General features: G+C 40.1%; 1 protein-coding gene across 10 annotated transcripts in view; it reads right to left on the reverse strand.

The window, feature by feature from the left end:
- The window catches only part of fgfr3 (fibroblast growth factor receptor 3), a 78,822-nt gene that overhangs the window by 48,642 nt on the left and 5,617 nt on the right, over positions 1-24,563 (reverse strand). For all 10 annotated transcript variants that reach the window (XM_008398788.2, XM_008398787.2, XM_008398789.2 and 7 more), the window contains exon 2: positions 22,728-22,951. In XM_008398788.2, coding sequence (XP_008397010.1) covers positions 22,728-22,875 — 148 coding nt within the window. In that variant the 5' untranslated portion in view covers positions 22,876-22,951. The remainder of the gene's footprint in view (positions 1-22,727; positions 22,952-24,563) is intronic.

Here is a 24,563-nt window from a genome sequence, read left to right on the forward strand (position 1 = left end):
TTTTTTTTAATGTTTCACAATGTAAAGTACTTTGAACTGCCATGTTGCTGATATGTGCCACACAAATAAACTTGATTGATTTTTGTAAAAGGTGAAACATTTTTTTTGGTGTTGAATCTTAAATATGGCTTTCAGATAGAAGGCATATTCAAATGCAAACCTGATTAACTCAAATCCTGTGACCTCTTGCTGAACTTCCATGTGTGATTATGTCAGCCACACCCACAGTTTGCTGCACCAATGCAGCCTCAGTTGGGTTTTCCACTTGTTAACAATCATAGTCTATTTTCTGGAGCACAGCTCGCAGAACTGCATTACAGGCCTGGCAAATTCTTCTGTTGATCTAATAAATCTGGGGTTTCCCTCCGACAAAGTGTATTTCACCCCATACAATGATGTTTCACGCTCTGCGTCTGTGGATGTGACCTTGTAGAAAGGCCTAAAACAAATATGGTGAGCCCTGTGCCTACGTCTTCTATTCCCCGGCTCTCCAACAGAAATATTCTGGACTGGAAAGTCGCAGCTTTAGAAAACCCTGAAATCATCCACAGCAGTCCGACAGCCTGCACGTCTCCAGGTGAGTTCAACAGACACAAACACAATACAAACATAAACCACACACATCTATTTAGCATAAGTTTCAGACATTGCCAAATGTTCATTCCTAAATTATTCGCATCGGTATGAAGAACAGAACGATCCTGACTCCCACATTCTATTTTTTTATTTTTTTTTTAAATACTAATTTAAGTAAATTCCTCACTTTCCTTTTTTCCAAACCCTGTTTAAGAAAGAGACGTAGTCATGGTGTTTGGCTACAAACAGGAAAAGCTGCCGTCAGGTCATCAGGCAGAGAGCAGACAGATGTGAGCTGTGAGGAAAGCCTCATTTATTCCTGCTTGGAAAAACCAACATGTTTACCGACTTCGCTGAGTACGCCAACCGGCGCGGAGAATGGAGGGAACGGAGCCGCTTGGATGTGACAGTGAGGCGCTTTGTTCATTCATCAGAGGTGTGTCCTCTTGTTCATATTTCAAATACACAATACGGTGACCATAAATAATCAACGTGGCCTAATGGCAACAATTGAGTTGAATGTTCTGTCGTACACAAAGGCCACTTGTAAGGCAGTTAATGCATGCATGCTTCCACATGTCTTCGACAGCTTCTGTAACAAATTACTCAACATGCACCTGTTTGCACACAAAACACAGAACCCATCAAGTCCCCTCACCCCCCAAAGCCTTGTCACCCCCTACCAGTCCTGAATATGTTAAGTATGTGATTTATGTTGGCAAAGACACCCACTCCTAAAAATGGCAGAAAGGACAAAAACAACCTTGAGCAGCCACTACCAGAAGACAGTAAGTGTTAGTGTAAGCATAAAGTATTGCACAGTTGCTAAGTGGAAGAAAACTAATTTAACATTTTTTTCGGTTATTTATACAAATATAAATCTGAAAAGAGCAGCATGAATAGCTAAAATAAAAACTCCTCCAACAAATACCTATAACTCTGTATTTTAATAGTTCAAACACCAAATTTACCTTCATAATAGTGGTGAGACATGATAAATTTTTTTTTATCATGTTAGTTACTGGGCCTCTAATTAATTACTTGCAATTTGGAGACAAAATAAGCAACATTTTCATATTAAAAACCATATATGTCTCCTAAATTATTGAATAAAACAAACATAAGCTCAAAAAGACATTTACTTGTTCTAATCTGTTATTTAGGCTATTCAACCATCAGAAAGTGAAGTTTACTCAATCGGTTTTCCAGTGATTCAGGAACTCCTGATCATTCGTAGAACTACTTTAGAAACATGGACATGTAGCATTGAAACATGTAGCATCAATGCTACATGGTTAGCATTGATGCTATTTCAGGCTAGAATAACTTCGCTGATAAGCTAACTCTTTTTAGCACAACTTGAACATAACAGTCTTTTCCAGTTTCTAATCAGATTGTTCTTTGAAGCTAAAAATAATCTCCATTGGGCAAAGAAAAGCAGCTTTGTGGTCCATCGCTATCATTTGTGGGTGTTACAGATTTACGGGCGTACCAGAAACACAATACAAAGGTTCCGGCTCTGAACTTTTACTTGTAACCCCCCCCCCCCACAAAAAGCAATTAATTGCATTAAAAATTTTAATGGGTAAAAACAGATCAAATTAATTAATCAAAATTAGCATGGTAAAGTCCTGGCTGTAATGAATATTTTAGAGCCAGGACACACAGTTGAACACCTATAGTCTTCCTTATTTCCACTCTTGAGGGCGCAGGAAAATAAATGCCACACATGGATCAGAAAAAAAAAATCTGCAATTGTGAATTTTTCACTAATAAGTTGGAGTTACATTCTACAGAAACATCTGCAAGTGTGTGAATAATGAACTGCAAACAGGCGAGGTTACACTGGACTGGAATGCTGTTCAGCAATGAAGTAAATGGTGGAGGTGAGTTCTTAAGTACACAATACTTTTATGAAAAATTTAATTCCCTTCCACTTTATAATACAGGTCCCTTTGAAATGGACTATCATGTAAAGTCCCAATAAATCCCAAGTAGGAGGTTGCTTGGAAACAGATAAAATGTGAAAAAGTTCAAGAGGCACAAATACTTTGGCGTTGGTACACATTAAGTCATAGAGGAATTAACTCAGTTAATATTTACCCAATCTCAAAATGTTTCTTCAAAGAGCTTGAAGGATTAAAAAGACTTATTTCTCTTTAGCCATGCTAGAGATGCTAGGTCAATAATAAACCAATGGGGCTGTTCAGTGGCCTCCGGCTTCGACAAGCAGATTTACAACATGTCTTTTTGTTAAAACAAAAAGCTCCATTCAGGAGGAGAAAAACCAGTGAGGTAACAGCGCACAGCCCATAAATTCAAGCCCAGCATGAATGACTCTCTACCTTTGTCTACGTCTGAGAAAGAAACCTGAGAAAAAAGGGCTGCAGAGTATTTTCAGGTCTTAAACGTGGAGAAGTGGGCTCTGTGAGGTAGATCTAAAATTCTCCAGAAAGTCAGCGCTGGTAGTGGACTTACCGGAGTGAAACTCCTCTGAGTAGACAGCAGCATTCTTAGTATTCATCGTGCGTTTTCTTTTTTAAAACGTATTCTCCTGGAAAAGACTTTCCAATTGTGCCAGCGTTAGCAGCAGAAAATATCCAATTAGCATTTGTTAGCAGCGAGACGGGACGCCGAAATGCATTTATGCATCTTTTGCTTTGATCTTGGGGAAAACATATAAGAAGAATATTCATTCACAACTTTGATGTTTACACACTGCTAGAAGCTGAACAAATGCAGCAAAACAAAAAGCTACACCCAACACTTTCTAAAGAATCCCAACTTCTCAGGTGTCACACAGAGATTGAAATGTCCGTCGTCGCTTTCAAATTCCAAATTTTGAAATGCAGATTTTTAAAGCTGCTGTGCATTAAACGTGTCTTTGGTTTCGACGGGCCCACACATTTTGCGAACGCTCGACTGCTCCATGGCAGATCTACAACTCGTGGAGCGTTGGTCCAGACGGCCTCATGGTGAAAATCCGGTAGCGTGAGGCCGCAGGGTTGAAACCAAGCCGCTGCTCTTTGAGAAACAATGAAATGCGCTGCTCTGTCCGGGTCAAATATTCATAAAGGAATTCCTAATTAGCATCTGGGCACTTTCAGTCCCTATAGGAATGAGGGGGGGGGGAACTAACTGCAGCTGTGTGGCCAGCTGTGCCCATCTGTGTTTGTACTGAGGAGATCCAAGATGGGAATTCATGGAAGAGAATATATTAGAATCGGACACTCTTGTGTGGCTAAATGCAATACAATACACTTTGAAAGTTTAAAATCAAACATCTAAAACTGACGGCTCAAGTTTGAAAACAGTGGATGTATTCATGAATTCACTGTTTGGATGAATTCATTCAAACAGTTGATGAATTCACAGTGGATGAGTTCATCCACTGTTTTCACTTCTGATAGAAAAACAAATATCTGAGGTTTAGGACCTAAATGTACTTAATTACAAATTTATTTGCCAACTGTGCACCAGAACAGCTCACTGAAATACACTTGCAACTTCAGTAGCTTGGTCAAACATGGAAAAACAACTTTAATTTGTTCAGTCAGTGTAATTAGGAGTAGAACAGCCAATGGAAACTAAACAAATAAACTGAAGCTGACAAAAATAAACTGCAACAAACCTTCTTTAAAATTGTTCAGAAATTAGGAATTAGGAATTCTCATGTATAATGTAAAATAATATAATAAAGCATGATGTTCAAAGCACAAAGCATAGAATTAGACTGAATAGATCTGCCTTTACAGATCGTGCACATTGTCATGAAACACAATCTAGATTTTTTTTCCCCCCAATATCAGGACTGATGGATATTAATATCGGGTCGATGAATCTCCAGTCAAGTTCATTCTTTTCTCTTTAATTTTCTACAAACTCACCAGAAAATGATGAAATTGTCTATTAAAATCTTTAGAAATCTCACTTCTCAAAAAAAATTGGAACTATCCCTTTTAAGTCTGTCTGAGCCCAAAGTTGTCCTGACAAACACACAATCTGCTGTGCTGAAAACGCAGCTTCAGCCCATTAGCAGTGTTCAGACTATAAATGGCTGATGCCAAAGATGTCTGATAGAGAAACAAAGGTGAACAAAGCCTAAATGAAGCTTCCCGTTCTGCCTTTGTGGTGACGTCCAGCTTCATATCGACATCTCCACATTCCCGCTGCTCTGCCGTCCGGCGCAGCATGTGTAAGCTGTTTGAGTAGAGCGGCTGCGGCACCATCGCCGGAACCCAACGCCAGCTGGAAGCAATGTGTGAGATCTGACTTTTCAGTCTGTGTGTGTGTGCTGTCGTGGATGTAGGTTCAGATATGTGTGTGTACGTACGATTGTAAACGAGGTACTCCTATGTTTTGCATGCGCGGCTCCATGGCCCCGACCGGACAGTCACTCCATAAATCAAGGGGGCCCATGCCCTTCTGGCCCCTCTGGCCTTTTCAGAGCAATATCATAACAAACAGCCCTTCAGAATAGTACAACGTCTGTGTCTGAGATACTGGGGTGCGTTTGTCTGTTAAAGTGCTGCTCAGAGCCTCCATCTTTTCTGTGTGTCTGAAGAGGTTTATTTATCCTCTACAAACTTCTCCAGGGGCCAGTGGGCAGGCCACGGCCCTAGGGATAAATAGCCCTCTTTATGTGGGAAGTCTTTCCAAACTTATCCCTCTTATGCATACACACCCTCTTACACACGAACTGAAGGACTGTGTAAAAGAAAATTCTGGAGGAACAGGAAGAAGCATAGACTCCGTCATGTCAGGTCAAGTTAACAATTTATGGTTGTTGGCATATTTAATTGAGCCCAGACTTTATCATATTAATTTAAATTAATTAATGACAGATTTAAACATGTTAAAAATTTTAACCCAATTAATCACTTTGTCTCTTTTTTAAAGTTCAACCTGGAACTTTTGTATTGTGTTTCTGGTTTGCCCGTAATTCTAACGCACAAGCGACGTCCACCAACAGCAGCGGTTGACAAAGACGCTCCTCATAGCCCACTGGGGGTTAATTTCCACTTCAAAAACTGATCTGATTGGACATTGGAAAAGACTGTTGTGCTCAAGTTGTGCTGAATGGAGTTAGAATATCAGCTAAGCTTTTCAAGCCGAAAATAATGTGAAACTTGACAAACTGTAAAGATTACTGGTTGACTATATGGTTTTTATGATTTTTATATTTTTGCGTTTTTATAATGTAAAGCACCTTGAACTGCCTTGTTGCTGAAATGTGCTATACAAATAAACATGACAGATTGAACTTAATTGATTAAAGTTGCATCTCAATGCTAAACATGTAGCAGCTAATACAAACGTTCCAATGTGAATGTCAGCATCTACAGTTTTTCTAAAGAAGTTTCATGATCAGGAATGAAAACACTGGAAAGATGAATGGGTAAAATAACACTTTGCACCAATGGCTGAATTACATAATTAGTAATTAGTATTTTCCTTTTTGAGCTAATATGTCTATTTACTCAATAATTTAGCAGCAAAAAGAGATTCTGAAATGAAAATCGTTTATTTCCACTTATTTTTAATTAAACTTACTATATGAAACACTGCATGATGTACAGTGCTCTGCACATGCTTCCACCACAGCTACCAACACATTCCCCACGCAGGCAGAGCTATCAACACAAACGTAGCCTAGAGGCCCATGCTAACTCATTCTGCCTACAAATCTGTTCCTTATGGAAAAGTGGTAAGAAGAAAGCTGTTGTTAAAAGACATCAATAAGCACCAATTATTGTTTCTGAAGAACACTGAGGCAGCATCATGATGGGAAGATGGATGGAGCTGGTAGAGACCCTTGTAATGTGACATAATGTCTCGTGAGATAGTTCTATTGATTAAGGTTGGCGGGGGAGTCGATACATACGCAGAGTACACATTTCAGATTTTTATTTGTAATAAATGTAGAAAATGATGCCTAATTTTCATTTTCTGTTGATCTATGAAATAGAATCCCAATAGAATACACTGAAGTTTGAGGTTTTACCTTGACAGAGCATGACACTTTAAATCATTTTGCTAGCTTTGATGTTTGTTAATGACATCTGCGTTAGTTTAAAAACTCTTTGTAATCGTTTTAGATTTAGACGTGTGTACGAGGGGTACTGATGTGCTTCTTCTTCTCCTTTCCTAACAGGTACTTTGATTGAGCCGGGGAGAAAAGCAGCAGCACATGCCTTATTTAAAGCCATATCTGGGATTAAGCTGCTTTGAAAGTGATGGATTCCAGATGCTCTGGGGAGACATTTATCTTTATCAGGCTACCCTCGGCCCCTTTTTTTTCCTCCTCCTCACTACATTTAACTAATCATACGACAAGGCCGTGTTTCCCACATGTGCGTAGCAGGCTGCTCCCAAAGCAGCGGCAGACAATTCAGCAACAAATGGCCTGTTGCAGGTAATTAGTTTGCTTCCACTACTGTAAAAGGCTGGATTCCATGTATCTCAGCCGTCACTCGTTGGCGGCGCTGGCACTGGGGATGATATGCTCAGTGCAGATGAATRCAATTTGCATGTATTGATTCATTAATCCTTGCCGAGCTTCAAATACTTCACCTCTTACGGAACAGACATAGGATGTTCTCCAAATATCCAAATTGCAGCTGATCAGCTAGCACTGTTTGGCACAGAGAGGTTCCCAATAGGACTGCCATAATTCCTTTACATTACGTTTCACATATCCTAGATGGATGAAATGACTTCAAATCAAAGCATAATTATGTGTTTGAATCTCCTGGTCAAAGTCCAGATCTGAATGTAATTAAGAATCTGTGGCACGAGGTGAGAAGTGATCTTCAAAGAAGTGCTAAATTCAATCTGATAACAGCTTGAGGTTTTGTTTTGTTTTTTGCTGAAAAGAATGGGAAAAACTATTAATTCCTGGATCAGGGGTCTGTGACTCTAGAGGCTCTACACCAAGGGTGTCCAAACGTTGTTGTCATGCTGTGGGCCAAAGGTGTTGAGTCAAAAGTCCCCACAGGCCAAGAAAATGATATTAATAACAATAAAAATACTAAAATCAAACAAATACAGTAGTCAGATTTTTTTTTGTGTTTGTTTGTAGGTAAGCTGGATAATAGATGCAAAACATAAAAGTGGTTTTGCACATTTGCTGAATTAAAAGAAAAGCATCTAGTTTTCAATTTCTTTTGGTGTCGACCAAAACTAAATTTATTTTCAGTTATGAGAACCAAATTTGGGTCAAAATCTGGYAATATGTAGCCAAGTTTAACACATTAAATAGAATCTGATTTTTCTACAGTGAAGTTGTCTCTTCGGTAAAAGTCTCTGGAAAATGTGGCTCTACTGGTTACGAAAGCTTGATGAAAACTGAACTCTGAAGACGAATACTTTGTGTCGTACTTCCCATTTGCCATTGATTAGATTTTCATTTTTAAGATAAAATTTCAGATTTATCATTGAAACAAACTTCCAGAAGACTGCAAAACATCCGAAACACCAAGTTCCTTTAAAAACCCACCTCTGCTTGATTAACAAAACCTAGAACATTAATCAATATATCTGACTTATATTTGCTTGATGATTTTGATGATGGCATTTGACAATATAATGTTTGAGGTTTCACAATCGGTTACTGCATAATGTTTTCATAATGTAAAACACGTTGAACTGCCTTGATGCTCAAAGGTGACAAACAAATAGACTTAATTTGACATGAGTTGACGATGCACTTCTTTGTGTCAAAGCAGAAAACTCCAAAATGAGAAAATGTAAATCTGCTCAAGCAGTGTGAATACATTTGCCAGTCTTTGTGTGCATCTTATTTTTGTTTTATATGTCTAAAAGACACCATAATTCACTATAAATATCTTCCAATGTGCATCAGCCTCATAGACGGACTGGGACGTCCGCAGCAGCAGCTCGTCTGCTCGCTGCTCCCGCCAACAGATTCTTTAGCCTCTACTTCCTCTGCTGAAAAGCGGCACAGTCTGCCAACCGTTTGGCACGCTCAGTAACCCGTCAGACTAGCCAGTATCACATGACCTTCAAACAGGATCTGTAGAGCCACCCCTCACCACACCACCCACCAACAACATCAATCTCCTCCCCACCGTCAATAAAGAGCACATTTTTCTTCCGCTGTTTCAAAAACTACTCAAATTGTAAATCTTGCTCGTCTCTGGAAAGTTTCCCAATTCTTTTACTCCTTCCTCTATTCTCCTCTCCTTTCTCGAATGTGGAGTGAAAACCCCTAATCTCTGTTTAATATGGTTTGGCCGGATGTAAATACCTTTGGACAATGCCTTTAATCTGGGCCAGCCTGACAACCTCACACCGACCTACAGAAGACTGCCAAGACGAGAGGGACTATTGGGGGAGAGACGAGGGATGGAGATCAAGGAGGAGAGAAGAAGGGTGATGGAAGGAGGAAAGGTGGGGGTGGGGGGGGGTCTCTCCACCAAGCTGTGGCGCTTCATCAAAAGGACCCCCAAAAATCAAGTTAAAGATAGACATTGCCTCTAAACATCCCGCCCCGGCCTGTGCCAGCATCAACCCACCCCTCAGTCCTCCCTCCACTCTCGCGCAGGCCTGGACTTCTGCTCAGCTGCACTAACGAGCATCGGAAGCGACTGTACGTCCAGAGTTTCTTGGCAGAGACCGGCCGTCTTTGCTCCTTTCAGACTCTCGTTGTCGCCCATCGTCTCTCCCCACCCGCCTCGGAACAGGCCGCGGGTCTGGCCCATGGTAATTGTCATTCCGAGGACGAACTGGCCTAGTTTCAATTCAGCAGACAAAGTGGAAGAAGAAGCCCACCCCCCATAAAAGCCAAGATGTCGGTGGAGAGAGTGTGGAGCGGGGGCTGCCGAACAACATAATCACACAACAACACGGAGGAACCAATCTGATTACAAGGCGGCTTTTACTAGATACGACTGCGGAGCCTCTCGTTTAGGCAACGGGATCGCTTCGTGTTCTGGGTGCGGAGGTGGTTTTACGGCATGCCAGCAGTGATTTGCGCAAACGTCACGAACAAAAGTCAAGACGACCTGGAAATGTCAACGGCAGAGCCGAATGACTTACAGTTTCAGACGATGGAGGGAAAAAAAGAACATGATAGCGACTCGCAACCTTGACCGAATCTATGTGACAACTTTTGGAATACTGTCCAACAGTCATAAAAGTGAGCTCTAAAATGGTCCCGACATAGAATTTGCGCTCTGGAGGATCTGAACTGTTAAAGAAACGAACGTCTCAAAGTTCAAAGCACAATTCAAAGGCCTCTTATCTGGAACTCCAGAGACGAGAAGCATCTGATGGAAACCATGTTCAAACACACTGACACTGTATGAGGAGATGGCTGATTGAAATGTTCAACTCTGACCTCTGGTGACCTCAACTACAACCCTGCCCTGACCTCCCAGGGTGCCAAGTGTGACCCCCTCCCCCTCACAAATGCACAGAGACCTTCTAAAGTACCCATAGATAATGCCAGAGATAGCGGTGTGCGTCTGTGTGGAAGGTGAAAAGGATCACGGGTATATGGAGAGTGATCAGTGGCCAGAAGAGCTTGTACTTAGAACACACACTCACACACAATTAAAATCTGAGAGCCAGAGTGGAGTTGGCATTGTCTACACTCTAACAATGACTCTGTCTTTCAAAGATCTTGGCAACAAGACTGAAGTTAAGCCTCAGCAGCCTTTAGTTAATTAATCTGTCAGGAACAACAGATTTTATTGACCTGTCACCTGCTTTTTATCAATCTGAATAAAAGCTAAAAGCATCTAAAAATACTGCTGGAAGTTCTCATTTATATTAAGCCTAGTGTTTCATCTCTGTTGGGGAACAATGTGGTTACTGTTAGAAATCCACAACTTCTCCATATTTAGGTTACATATTCTTAAACTGTAACATAAATATGAAGCACACTTTATTGATAGAACAAATGTAATAAAAACATTTTTTTAGCTTGTTTTGAAAACATGTTTGTGCACAACACTGTATGTCTTTGACAGAAGTCTCTAAAGGCCTTAATATCCTCCAAGTTACTGACCTAAAGAGACAACAAAATCAAAAGGAGCAAAAGAAACGTTTGTAGAACATCTTGTTGGAAACTCAAAAATCTCATAGTCACAAAGTTTTGGCTAGTAGACATACAAAGTTGCTACACAAATACCCCAAAAACATGCAGCTGTAACTGCATCAACAAGAAAAATCAAATCATCTTCTTTCCACTTCATAATTATGCACACATTGTGATGGTCTGTCACATTAAACGTATGTTGTTTAGGATTGTCATACTGTGTCCTACTACAGTACTGTCAGAAAATTATGAGACTTTCCAAAGAGTCGGTTTCCCAACACAGAACACCTCAGGCTTCAAGATGTTTAGTTACTTCCTCATTCTGCAGCACCATTGAACAAACGTTTTCACTAAACAGTTTGTTGTTTCTGCAGCTGAGCATTAGGAGAAAATGTACTCGAGAACAGGCGATTATTTTTTGAAAAGTATAATTCAATGTACACATTTATTGCATTTAGTCATTAAAGAATTACAGGCATTTTGTTCAAACATTAGTGAAGAAATATACATCGTATAGTAAAAATAGAAGAACGGCGACCACTATTACTTCCGTAAACAGAGCGATGTTGTGTGACGTCAGCGTTCTGCACAGTGTTGCTTTGGGGTCGTAAACCGTTCACACAGAAATCGGTTAATTGGTAGTATGTGTGGCAATAAAAACAAAAAGAAAATTTAATTTTGAGCATCAAGACCTGCAGTGTGAACGTAGCATTAGCGCTCTTTGGTTTCATGGTTCTTGTCAGTTGGAGCCCACTTTATCAGCAGAGTGTCAGACTACCAAACCAGCTCTATCACAGATGTTTAAGTTGCTCCTTCCAGATAAATGCCAGCATTGGCCTTTATCTTAAGAGCCCTGAGTGCTTCTTCAATCTGAAGCAAGCGTCGCGAATTAGAAAAACAACCTCTTAGCTCGTTCTGATTTTGTTTTTCAGCGATACAGACCAAACAGAACGTTGCATGAGGAGAAACCTGTCACATTAGGAAAAAATTTAGCTCATTACCAAATGCCGCATTCAAAAATAACAGTTCTCGAATAGAAAAAAAAACCAAACAAACAAAAAAACACTTCTGATGACGGTTATTTAAAAAGAAAAAACAAAAAAAGAAGAAGAAAAAAATCCAGTCAGCTCTACTGTCACTGTGCCGCTGTCAGCCAGAGCAACTCCACGTCTCTCTTTTCTTTCCAGGGTGAAGAAGGCTTCCATTACACTCTGCAGACGGTACAAGGGTTTATTATTTTAGCTCTCCTGGCAAAATAACATAAGGGAATACTGAGGGGGGAGGCCGAGGGAGGGAATTTGGTTTCAATATTAGATGTGTCAGCTGTTGCTGGATGTGGGGGAGCGTTAAACAGAAGCACACATGAGGGTGAGAGCACAGGCCTCTGGATCATTTCAGCTGTGAACAAAGATAGATGGATGAAGCACCACAAAAAGAAAAGGGGGCTGGGGATAAGAGAAAGGAAATAAAGATGGAGAGAGAAGTAGGTGACCTAATTAGACTGTATTAAGGGGAAGGATGAAGGCACAAGGAGCAGATGTGTGAGTGGAAAGAAGAGACAAAGAGAAGGATGGGAAAGAGGAAGGAAGAAGAAGGAGAGTTGAGTGAGGATGAAGATGAAAGAGAGCGGCCTCACATCCAGGCTAGGGAGAACATGAACGTCGCTGCCTCGCTGTGATAAGTAATTAGAAATCATGGTAGTGACAGATGTAAAAAGTTACATGACATATATTCATGATTCAGCCATGGTGCAAGAGTTCATCACCTATCAACCAATCAGAGGAGACTTCGAGTCTCATTCAGGCGTTGGAGCAATAAGTCCCGCCCACTTGGGAGCGGCTAAGTATGCGTCATTTTGGGGAAATTGTAGTTGGTGACATTACAGAAGAGCTATGGATTAAGACGCAGCCACACATTGTCCAAAAGAAGACAAACCTTTCAAACAAACAACACTGGAAAACCTTTTTGCTTTGGAATGACCTTTTAAGGTTGAGGTACAGAACGTTGCATTGTACGGAGCCCTTCGGGTGGCATGAAAGGGAAAAAAAAAGAATTACAGTCATGACTTTAACTCATGGGAACGACTCGTTCAATTTGTGGGAATAACTTAATTATAACAAATCCTGGTCACGAATTAAACAGGCTGTGGCCAAGACTTATCAAGTCGTGGGCAGTTTTTTTTTCTCTTTTTGTTCCACGTCACCAGGCGGACTTCGTAGTATTGAGTATTTCGTCCCACTCATAATAATTTTGCATGCGCTAAAGAAAAAAACAAAGCTGTGATTATTTGGTAAATGTGTGCACTGAATCAACAGCAATGTACAAATATGAGCACAGTTGCATTTCTACCAATAAGACATTGAGCCTGTTGGATAGAGTACCAATAGACTCGATAAACTATACTTATTGTATATTGTATCATTTATTGTCATAAATTTGTTATAAGAATTTTGAGTTATGGTTGTCAACATAAATTCCAATTAATGGTGTTGAAAACACTTTTTTAAACACCATATTGTCACTGTTACCGTTAGCACAATAGTACAGAAAATATTGTGATAAAACTTTAAGTCCATATCACCCACCTTTCATGGAAGACAGCAACTGCCACTGACAGTGTTAACGAGAAAAACGAGCGTGAGGAAAAGGCAGATTTTACCCAAAATTGACTAAAATTGTGCAACCCGAGTGGACAGCAAATATTAATACAGCAAAGATAACTGGTAAGCAGGTTGAGACGACAACGTGACACGCTATGAATCCAAAAATGAAACACTTCTCTACTGAATGTAGGAGGAAGCATGGAAATGTGTGGTGTACAGCAGGTTTGAACATGCATAAGGTATACCGGCTGCATTTTGCAACTGCAAACCCATTCTGCAGTTTATTGAAGAACATGCAGCTCAATAAACGGTGGCAGTAAATCTAGATGACAGAGGGACAGATGCAAATGAAGATAAAAAGAGTGTGGGAAGACGGATAACCTTTAATAGAAGGCGAAGCTGAAAGAGCCACATTTACCTCCAGTTTCAGCTACTGAAAAAAAAAGAAGAAAAAAAGTGTAGATTTTCAAATAGCAGTCCGATACGACACAACGAGGCCTTCTGTTCCCCCGTGTTGTCTGCTTGATCTGTTAAGTATCTCAACAATTGCCTTAAGGGGGAGCTTTGTAATTAAAAACCTGCCGTATGTCAACACCGCTGTCAGCCTGTGGGCCGAGAACTGCCCTGAACCGCAGCCAGGGGTAGAACAGAGGGCATGTACAGGTGTGTACGAAACAGAGAAGAGTGTGTATATGCCTCAGAGACATCATTACGATGAAACACGGTACATGCAGCTCCAAGAGGGCCTTAAAAGCTGATGGAAACTTCAAAACATCTCCAAAAAAAAGAAAAAGAAAAGAGGGAGTAAGCAGATTCCTACGAAGATCTAGGGCTTACAATGCGATTCTTATTTAATATCCCTGCATATATGTGCTGAGAACATAGAGAGAAACACACCGCAACATGAAGATGGCAGGGGCCAGACACACAGACCTGTCTTTTCATCCATAATTCATGCAATTCTTCTCACAGAGGATTTCAAAGGGCATTAATGAGGTATAATAATAATAGACAGGTGACAGCAGCGACGGGGTCGGTGTGAGTCCTGCTGGGTGACAGTGACCCGCTGATCTGCAGCTGTCAGCTCCCTTTTCAGAAAGTTTTGCCTAAGTGGACATTTAAAAGCAGGTGATTTGGACTTTACAAAACTAAAGGCGATTTCACACCCGATAGTCCGGTAGTCTCAGATCAACTGGGGATCATTTTCAGCTGGTGTTGTTCTTGTTCACAATGCACTGAGTGAAAAAAACCAAACCATTTCAAAACCTGCACCCTTTCTCTTTCTTATTGCCTAATCAACATTGGCCTCTTTTTCTTGTTTTTTTTTTCCAATCAAATCATTGGAAAGTAGGGCTGGGCGATATAGGGCTTAAAATAATCTCTGATTTTTCCACACCAAATCCAATTTCCTATTTTATTTGATTCCTTTTCTCACTTTGTTAAAAAATAAATTACACATGACAGAAAACATTTTGAAAATCTTTTTTCCCAATCTTCCTTTCTGTGAGTTGACCTGAGTTCAAAGTCCAAATAAGTTGAAGCTGAAAAACATCCTTAAGCAAGATGTAGACCTTGGGTGTGCTGACATCACTGAAAAACAAGAAGTTCATTGGTTTAAAAATCGATTTATCACCCAGCGCTATTAGAAAGCTGCATTTTGTATTTGCTCAATTTATCTAATGGATGTAAAACTAAACTGTAAGGTTGCAAATATTTTTCAAAAAATATTAAAAAATGATTTAAATAGTAAATCTTTGGAAAAAAAAAAAGCACAATCACACAATTTTCACTGTTTTACTGTATAAACCATAACAGACACTCTATATTAAACTACTGCATAAATATATTCTATCACAAGAACTCCAGTGATTCTGTACTAAGCGGAAGCAGCATTCAGCATTTAATTCCTTTACTAAAAAAAAAAAAAAAAAAAAAGAGTCTTGGGTGTCTACTGGATTATTTGCATCACAGAGTCGACACAAAGCAGCCATTGTTGCAGAAATCAGCGCTCTTTCTAAAGCTTGTTTGACCTGTATGCTTCCCACGCTTGCCAAAAGATTTCCTGATAACGTTGCCAGGGAAATGTGCATCATCGTGTCTCTGCTGAAGAGGAGGAACCGCTTGCAGCGCCATGGAGCCCGGGTTGTGATGAACGGCCCGGTTCCTCGTGGCTCTCGTTGAGCCCACACATGGCGCGTATAATGGGATGATTGCAGGCCAATGAGGTCGGGCGCTCCACCGAACGGACAAACGTGATGATATTCTGGAAAATAACCCAACACATGCAAACTGGGAGAGAGGAGTCCCCTCTAGGCCAAAAAAAAAAAAAACATGCACAGATATTCCTTGACATCTTTGTTTCATTGAAAAGGGCTGAACAGCTGCACACTGCTGGTCAGCTGGCTTAAAAAAAGAAAAAAAAAAGATTTGTTTATTGGTTTTGTTTCTGTTCAAACTTGCTTCATCTAATTTACTCATGACGAGTTTTGATGTGAAAACTAAAGGAGTGGAATACTGTAGATGCGGTTTGTAGCTTTTATTACATACTTATTGTTAAAACAAGTTAAAAAAAATTCTTTTACGTATTTGGTAAAACTGTCAATATGTGTTGACAGTTTGTTATGAGACTGATAATCTATGAAAATCAAAGGCTCCTCTGCCTTCTCCCAGTGCTACTATTGTCATCTGAAGAAATCTGGTCAGACACAACCAATCAGAGCCAGGAGGAAGGTCTTATCGCTGTTAGTCACTCTCATGTATGCACTGCTCACACCCTCCCACCCTGCTACGCTACAGCTTCTCTCCACAGCGAAGCCTGTCATGAATGCTAAAGCTAGTTAGCATGGCCACCAATGTCGGCAGATAAACAGTTTTCCTGTAAAGGCTCTGATTGGTTCTTTTTGACAGAGAGCTGTGCATTTACTAATATTGCCATAGTAGCTCAGGGAGGAGCTTGACTTTTTTCACATCGACAGTGATGATTTTAACAAATATATTTAAAAAAACATATTTTTTAAAAAAGCTACATAATGCAGCTTTAAGTCTGTGTAAATGTCATAATGCTGAGGACGTGTTTCTCCTCAGGTTCACTCGGGTACGTCTCAGAACAAGCTGATGGGAAAATACATCAAATCTTCCTTATTGTGAGCTAAAGGGCAGAATCATGGCTTCACTGAAGTTCTTCAGAAAAACTGCTTTCTGCATAAGCTGTCAGCTATTCTGAGAGCCACACACACAATCATACTTACACAAACACATACACATAATACCTTCAAGAAAACACTATGATCATCAAAGACTTTGCGAGCGCAGGAGAAGCTTTCAACTGGTAAGATTGTGCATGTTCTTGTGCTGGATAGAGGAGAATAAGATATGCAGCCGAAATGAAATTTGACAGAGAAGAAGAAGAAAAAAGGGGAATGACTGCGCGCGTGTGTGCGTGCGTGCGTGTGTGTGCGTGCGTGTGCATGTGAGAGTGTGAAAACAAATTTCTTGTTGACCTAAGCAGCCCCTGCTGACATGTACTGTGTTTAGAGGCGTCACAGATCTCTCACATGTCTTCGTCTGAGTCAGGAATTCAGCTCCCTTCACTTTAATACCAGCAGATTGATCAGGTTCCAACCAGGGTGAAGTACTAAAACAAAAAAATACCAGTGACAAGTACCCAAATATGTAAATAAACAACAGAAAAACAAAAAGAAGAAAAGAGAAGTTAGATGGTGGGAGGGAGTAAAAATATCCATCATTTGGACATGGTTCAAGGTAAATGTATTTATTTGGTTGTTGATTATATTTATAGTTATTAATTTATTTTAAAGGTATGCTCCAGTGTATGTGATTTGTTAATACAGTTTCAGGGACTGTAGGCCTATTGATACGTTGTATGTTACTGTGACACCATTGGACCTTGTTATCTAGTGTTTGTAGTGTTGACAATAAATAGCAAAGCACTGTATTTCTTTTTCTTTTATATATCACAAATATTTCATATTCATAGCATTATCTTGACAACCTGACAGCTAAAACTAACAGTAGTCGTCGTCAGCGGGCAGCGTTTTGCCCTCCAGCAGGGAGATGGAAGGCGTTACGTCACATTGCTAGACAAAAGAAATGTGTTTTCAGAAGTTATTGTGTAGTATATAAATATAAACTTGCTAACTTCTCTGTATCAGTACTTGAACTTAGCAAGTACATAAACTGAAACACTCGTACTTGTACTCTGAAAATTTGATAATGTATTTAAGCTCGCGTGAAGTGATTTTTAGCTTTCCCAAAAAAGATTTAATGCGATAAAAGGGGAAATGGAAACACATTTGCAAAATAAGTTCAGACATGGCAAACTTTCCCATCCACTGGTGGATCTTCTCCTGATCAGAGACAAAAAACTCAGAAAAATTTGCAAGCTCTTCTCATTTTTCTGAGATGTGCGGCTCATGCTAGCTTACAGCTGCTTCCTGTTTACTACGCCCACATGTAGCGACAACGTCTCTAAAAATCACGTCTTGCGTATCCTGATCCAGCAGACGGAAACACATCTAACTCGCACTTTCCCCTTTTTGTCTCTTTTTTGCAACATTTCAAAAGTTCGCAATGTATTTGCATGATAGTTGGATGGAAACAAAGCCAGAGAAAACATGGTTGTGGCACCATGATGCCTGGGGGGATGATTTTATTCAGAACACCTGAGAATATCTGGGAAAGACAAGAGACTCAGTGGAGAATCTTCTACAAAGAAAAAAAAAAGTTTTAACTCAATATTATACAGAAACAATATTTTGTTCCTTTTACAATTACACACAAAATGCAAATGGAATACATCATGGTTTGCGGTTTTAATGTGACAAAATCTCACATGACAACCACAAAAGGCCACCAGGAGGAGGTGTGTGTATGTGTGTGTGGTCAGTGACTAAAGGTGGGAGAATAACCCACACAGACATTCACCCTCTGCTCTTCGTCATTAATCTCCAGCATCAATTCACCCAGGTTTCCAAAATGCTACTTTCTCCTTCTTTTCCAACATTTGGGAATGCCACCATGCCTTTTGGAGAAATAAACAACGGTACAGACTTAATGGAAACAAGGGGACTGCACGTCACACTCGCTCACAGACAGACCACAGAACCGCCTCGCTTTACTAATGCACACATAAAAAGCAGGGAATAGGTCTGGAAATGACTCTAGAAGCCTTTTTAAAGCTCGTTTCATGATTCTTTTTTAATGGGTAGTTCTGTTCTTTGGGTGAGTTTTTTTTTTCTTTTCTTTTTTATAAATGAAATTACATGCTTTCAGGGCCTTCAGTGGAATAAACCATCCATTGAAATAATTACAGGTTTTATATTTAAAATCTTCCATAAGTGAAAGGCAACCAATGGGTTTTTTAAAGTAGAAATAGCAGGGAGAGATTTGTTTTCCAGTCAAAAATATTCATCACCCACACTCAGTGGTCACATACATAAACAACACAAAACGTGGGCAAATTCATAAGACAGCATCAATACAACTGCTGAGCAGATATAACTAGCAGCCTCACACCTTTAGGTTAAATATTATAACCTGTAAGCTTTCAACAACATTTCAGCACCTTCTGATTACTATTCATCACAAACACACACATATCCATCTACCATTCACCTCCTCACACACACACACACACTGTAACACACACACAGTCACAGACTGTTAGCATAAAACTAAAGGAACTTCCCAGCTCAGGGCTGTTGTGGTTGAGGGAAGTCATGCCATCTGCCAGTAAATGACAGTCGCTTTGCCCCCACTGCTGGTCCATCTGTGGACTTGGGGAACTCTGCGGGAGGACAAAAGGCCGACAGGGAGACGGGCCGCAGGCCGGACATGCCTACTGGGCAGGGGAGGAGGATCCCAGCCTCTCCATGACATGCAGAAAGGTGAGGACATGTTGCAGCTGGATGATTCACTTGGAGTTCACTTCCAATTATCATTAAAATAGCCACAAAGTGTAGCTTTAAAGTAAAGTGAATCAAGGCTAAAACTATTTGTTGAATTAAACATAATTGTAATTAATCAGGATTCATTGTGATTCATCGCGATTAATCGATTACTGAAACAGTTTTGTAATCTATTGCAAAACGTGTTTTCAAGCTTCTACTCATTTGGACTTTAAATTCAAGTCAATTCAGAGAAGGGACATTTTCTGTCATTTGTAATATCTTTCCAAGAAAAGGGAATCGGACATTTCTCTTAGTGTGAAAGAAATCACAGATTTTATTTTGAAGCCATGTTGCCTAGTCCTATTTGAGACCTTCTAAAAACACTTAGCTGCCTATTTTAATAGCTCAGACACAGTATTCCGTAATACGATGGATGCAAGTTATCGATTAATGAATTAATCTAAAGTTGACTGATCTAATCAATTGACTTATGATTAATTGATGAGCTGCGATTTTCTCAAAAACCCAAGTTTCCTCTTGCATCACGACGGACGACTGTCTTTTTATAACCCGACAGCCAAAATTTGCGGGGCTCGTCATTACAACTTTACACAAGTGTGTCTTTACCTCCGCGGCAGAGGCTCCGCCGAACCCCTGAGACCGACTCACCGAACCCCTGGGGTTCGATCGAACCCAGGTTAAGAACCACTGGTCTAAACAGTTAATTAATTAGTTAATCAGTTGGAACTAATTATAACCAAATAAGCCTTTAATCAACATTAAATCTTAAGTCAATTAACTGTTTGCCTCTTTCTTAATACACATTACTACAATCAGTGGAAACTGTCTTGGCAATTCAGCAAAAGCTAACATCCTCAGTCTTCCTTGTCTCTTGGAAGGAAGACATGGAAGACAACTGGAGGCACATCCAATCAGTGGCGAGGAAAATGAATGGCGCTCCTGGATTGGTTGCATTCAGGTGTGTTGCCTTTAGGTTTCTCAGCTTCTCAAGCTACATTTTCTTTCAAATATTTAAAATATGCTCTATGAAGAAATTCACAGTTAGGCAAATGTTTTAATGAATAGATTTGGAGTCACAAAAAGGGCAAAGTATTATTGTAAAAGTTGCTCATTTCTGTTCTTTCATCTTTATTGCCACACTGCAATATCTCTAAATGGGCTCCTTTACGATCCATTGCTTGTGTACAGTTATCTGCCTGGTTTACAGTCTCCGTGGCGATAACATCTTCGATGCAGGCCGCATCTTTCATTTAAAACATTTAAAGTAACCAACAATAGAGACACTGATAGTGAGATAAAGTCACGTCATTTCATCAGAAAACACACTTCAATCCATATCAGATCAAGCGAACCATCACACCATCATGTGTAGAACCAGCAGCGACGTGAAACTACTTCTCAGAGTCTCTGCTGGATTTCTGCAAATATACGAAGCAGTTTAAAAAAAAAAAGAAAAAGCAAAAGCAGAAACAAAACCACGCCCAATATGATCTACCAGCAGATGCACAGAATCACAGCAGCTCTGTCGTATCATTGGGGCTGAGCATGAGGTCAGACGCCTCAAGCAGCTTTTTCACTCGTTTCATTTGTAGTGATGGAATTCCTCAGATGACATCATATTTCTAAAGCTCGCTCCGTCAGGATTTTCACTCAGCAATCACACAGATACACACACACACACACACATTATGAAAGCATATTAGATGCAATCCACGTCTCCTCCTGTGAGCCGCGTTATCTGGAAGATAGCCCCGACGTGTTCCTACACACACACGAACAAAGTGGGAAAGACAAATCTGGACCCTCTCCAGAAAACACACAAGCCCTCATCTTTCTTAATGCAACTGCAGCATGTGAAGAGTGTCAAAAGATCGCTTCAAATGGCTTTTGACTTAAAAAGAAAATAAAGAGAAGAGAGAGGGGAGGGGGCGTGAGGAGGAGGGAAAAAATAACTCTTGGCTAATGCCTCAGGAGGAAGAAAAAAATAAAAAGATTACAGCGCTCTGTTTGGGGCTTTTTTGCGCAATATGGAGAGATTAAAGAAAACACAGTTGACGTTTACTTTGGATTGATCTCTGGGCATGTCTGCGCCTCGAGAACAAAGAGGAAAAAAAAAAGTGAAATCACACTGAGCTCAGCAAACCAAAAACAGTCCAATTAAATCCTGCTGGGGGAATCAAAAAGAACATATTTACATAAACAATAAATGTCTTCTGAAACATTTCTGTTTATTTGAAGTTAGCGGAGCACTGAGATGTGACGGGGATGAAGAAGCTGCTCAGTGTGAAGTGTCCAAAAACAGAACATTTAGAATGGCTGCAAAGTATTCACACCTCTGTGAGTGTCTCCCTTTTGTCACATTAAACAATCAAAAAACGTGTTATAAGAATGGACTAATGACTGCAACTAACCATTATTTATCTCATCAACATAATCAATAGAATATTTGATTTTCCTCATGATTAATTGATTAATCAGAAAGCAAAAATAAATAATGCATATTTTTCTAAAACATTTAAGCCTTTTTATGAAATGTTAGAAATACATTGAAAGATGCAAATAAATATTTAATTGCCTAAAATGTTTGTACAGTTTCGGCTTATTTGCTGCTTAGAGTGTGTTGTTCTTTAAGCAAAATTGATTTTCTTGGAGTCCGTATAGTCCAGATTATAATAAACTTCTAAATTAGGTGATAATTATTTCAGTGACCAATTTATCACAATTAATCTGATTAATCATTTCATCCCTGGAAGCCTCTTGATTTTTAGCCCAATTTGTCAAGTTAAACTGTCAAAAAAACAAAGTAAAGCCGTTCATCGCTGTGGACATGTCCTACATTTTCTTTTTACATGCTCCTTTTTGGTTTATATCTCACAGCTGCTCTGACTCAGACAGATGGAGCGCCTGTCACTGGTCACAGATTCTTAATTAATTTTACATCTGGGCTTTGACAGACTGTGAAGAAGGTGATGATTACTTTCATAGGGCTTCATATTCACAACATGATGCTGCCACCACCATGCTTCACCATGGGGACAAAAACTGCACTGAAATTTGTGGCTGTGACGTGACAAAATGTGGAAAACTTCAGCAACTATGTGTTTTACCCAGTGTATTATGAGCCTGGCGGGCCACCAGGCTTTTCATGCCCTGCCAGGCTAAGAGCTTGTTTGTCTTAAGTTTTTTTTTTTTTTTATGTACCAGTAACCAGTAAGAATAAAAGCCTCAACGCTCGCTTGGCTCACTCAACGCAAACCTGTAAAAGTGCAACTTATAGAGGTTTGCTCTGAGTGCGCAGTGAAACTGAGGAAAGAGCATATATGTTTCCAGCCAACTTTTAATATTAACACAACAACATGGTGGGTGGGCCACTGGTGACCAGGCTTAGCACATTTTCTGAGGGAAACCCTGACCTCCAATATTAGCCATTCTGACAATCCACTCATCTTAGCAAAAGCAGCAACTAAAATGTAGATTTGTGTTTTTCTGCTCGTCTTCTCAAACAGCTTCATCAGTGTTACTAGAGATAACAGGGGGCGGGGCCCCGCATCCTACCTGTGGGCTGAGCGGTGGGCAGCCTGGCCGGAGAGACGCACAGCGGCAGCAGGAGGGAGAGCCAGAGTGAGCACCACAGAGCCGTCATTCCTCTGGACGGAGGGGCCCGACGCAGAGCAGCAGGGACCGACTCCAACTCAGGGCCCATCCTCCACCATCCGCATGCTGTCTCGCTGAACGCCGGCCGCAGACAACGGAGGACCTGACCACTTCCTGCCTCCGACCTTTAAAAAAAGAGAGAGAGAAAAAAAAAAAGACAAACATGAGTCAGAAAATCAAGCTGTTTAGACGTCTAGGTGTTCGTTGCAAGAGAAATCAACATCACATCGAAAAAAACCCTGAAGAAACGCCACTGGCTCTGTACGCACCATCCAATATTTTGACATAACATTCTGTACAGATTTTCAAGATTAGAGTGGAAATCCCTCCTTGCTGTTTTGCTCTTGCAGCACACCTGACTGCTGAGGTGGGTTAGCAAAGATTTGACAAAAAAAAAAAAAAAACAGTCGTGTGCCAAAATCCCAAAACCTACAAAACGAGTTTATTAAGTCATCTTCAAACTGCACTAATAGAGCGGATTTGTGTATTTTTGGAGCTAAATAACCTTTCGCAGGACTCCGCTCCTGCTTGGGGGAAATTCCTGTCCGTGGTCTGGCAGCTGATTGATGAGAACCTGCGGCTCGTCCAGCAGGAATACCCAAGTTTAGAAGTCAGTGTGAGTTAAGTGTGAGAAGCAGGAGGGAGGCAGAGACACGGCAGGTACAGAGCGGGATGATGAAGAGCTCTGCCCTCTGTTTGTCTAAGCGGGGAGAGGCTGGAATGTACCAAAAGCTCTGAGTGAAGTGCCCAAAAAAGCAAAGTACAAACCGCCCAGTCCGAGCAGTCGTTCTACCACTGGTAGCTTTAACCTTAGCTGGTCTCCCTTCATGCTTAGAATGCTCTAAACTACTGGTTCTCACATGTTTTATCACAAGACTGCAAGTACAGAAAAGAGTGGTGCAACACAGATGTTTTAGTTTATTGTGCTAAAAATTTGAAAAAAAAAAAATTTTTATATATATATATATATATTTTTTTTTTCCCCCGCAAGATTTAAATATGCATTTCATTTTCATTCTAGGTTTCCAAGCTAATGGCTAAATATTCTGCTAGGCTAAGCTGTTTTCTCACCTAATACTCCAGGAGACTCTGTTTGATCGGGGACCATTTTTCACACTGTACTGTGTCAAACTAACCAAACCTTTTAAAAATCCTGTTCCCCTCCTCGCCTGTGGTGGCGCTGCAGCAAGAACAACTGGAGGAAACAACATGAATACCTCAGATGCAGACATGAGAGCAACTTCCTTCTTTGCAAAATGTTAATGAAAATAGAGTGGCGTCAGATTTGAGCAGCTTTAGGTTTTCTCTTATGACTTTGGTAAAGAAACAAACAACAAAAAAAAAAACTATAGACATTCCTCCCGATATCGCTAAACTTGTGCGTTTGTTTTGGTTGTATTGACCAATCCCTTCTGCTCCTTCTCCGGAAATAAAAACAGCAACAAGATATTAATAAATATGGGTTATTAATATTAGTCCAGTTTTACTTATCAAACCAATACCAACATAATAAAAAATGACAAAAAAAAAAAAAAAAAATCAACCAATACTAATATGATTTAGTTTTATGTGTTTGTAGTCTCTACATCACTGTTTAAGTGCATTGCAAACATATTAATTTAAAGTTTTTCACATCATGAAGAATAGCAAAAAGAAAACTCATAAAAGAAAGAACGAAGAAGTCCTACTTAAAGTTTGCTTTAAATAGGAAACGTTTTAAAGCAGAAAGTTTCCTTC

This window comes from Poecilia reticulata, linkage group LG22 (assembly GCF_000633615.1).
Source record: "Poecilia reticulata strain Guanapo linkage group LG22, Guppy_female_1.0+MT, whole genome shotgun sequence".
Lineage (NCBI taxonomy): Eukaryota > Metazoa > Chordata > Actinopteri > Cyprinodontiformes > Poeciliidae > Poecilia > Poecilia reticulata.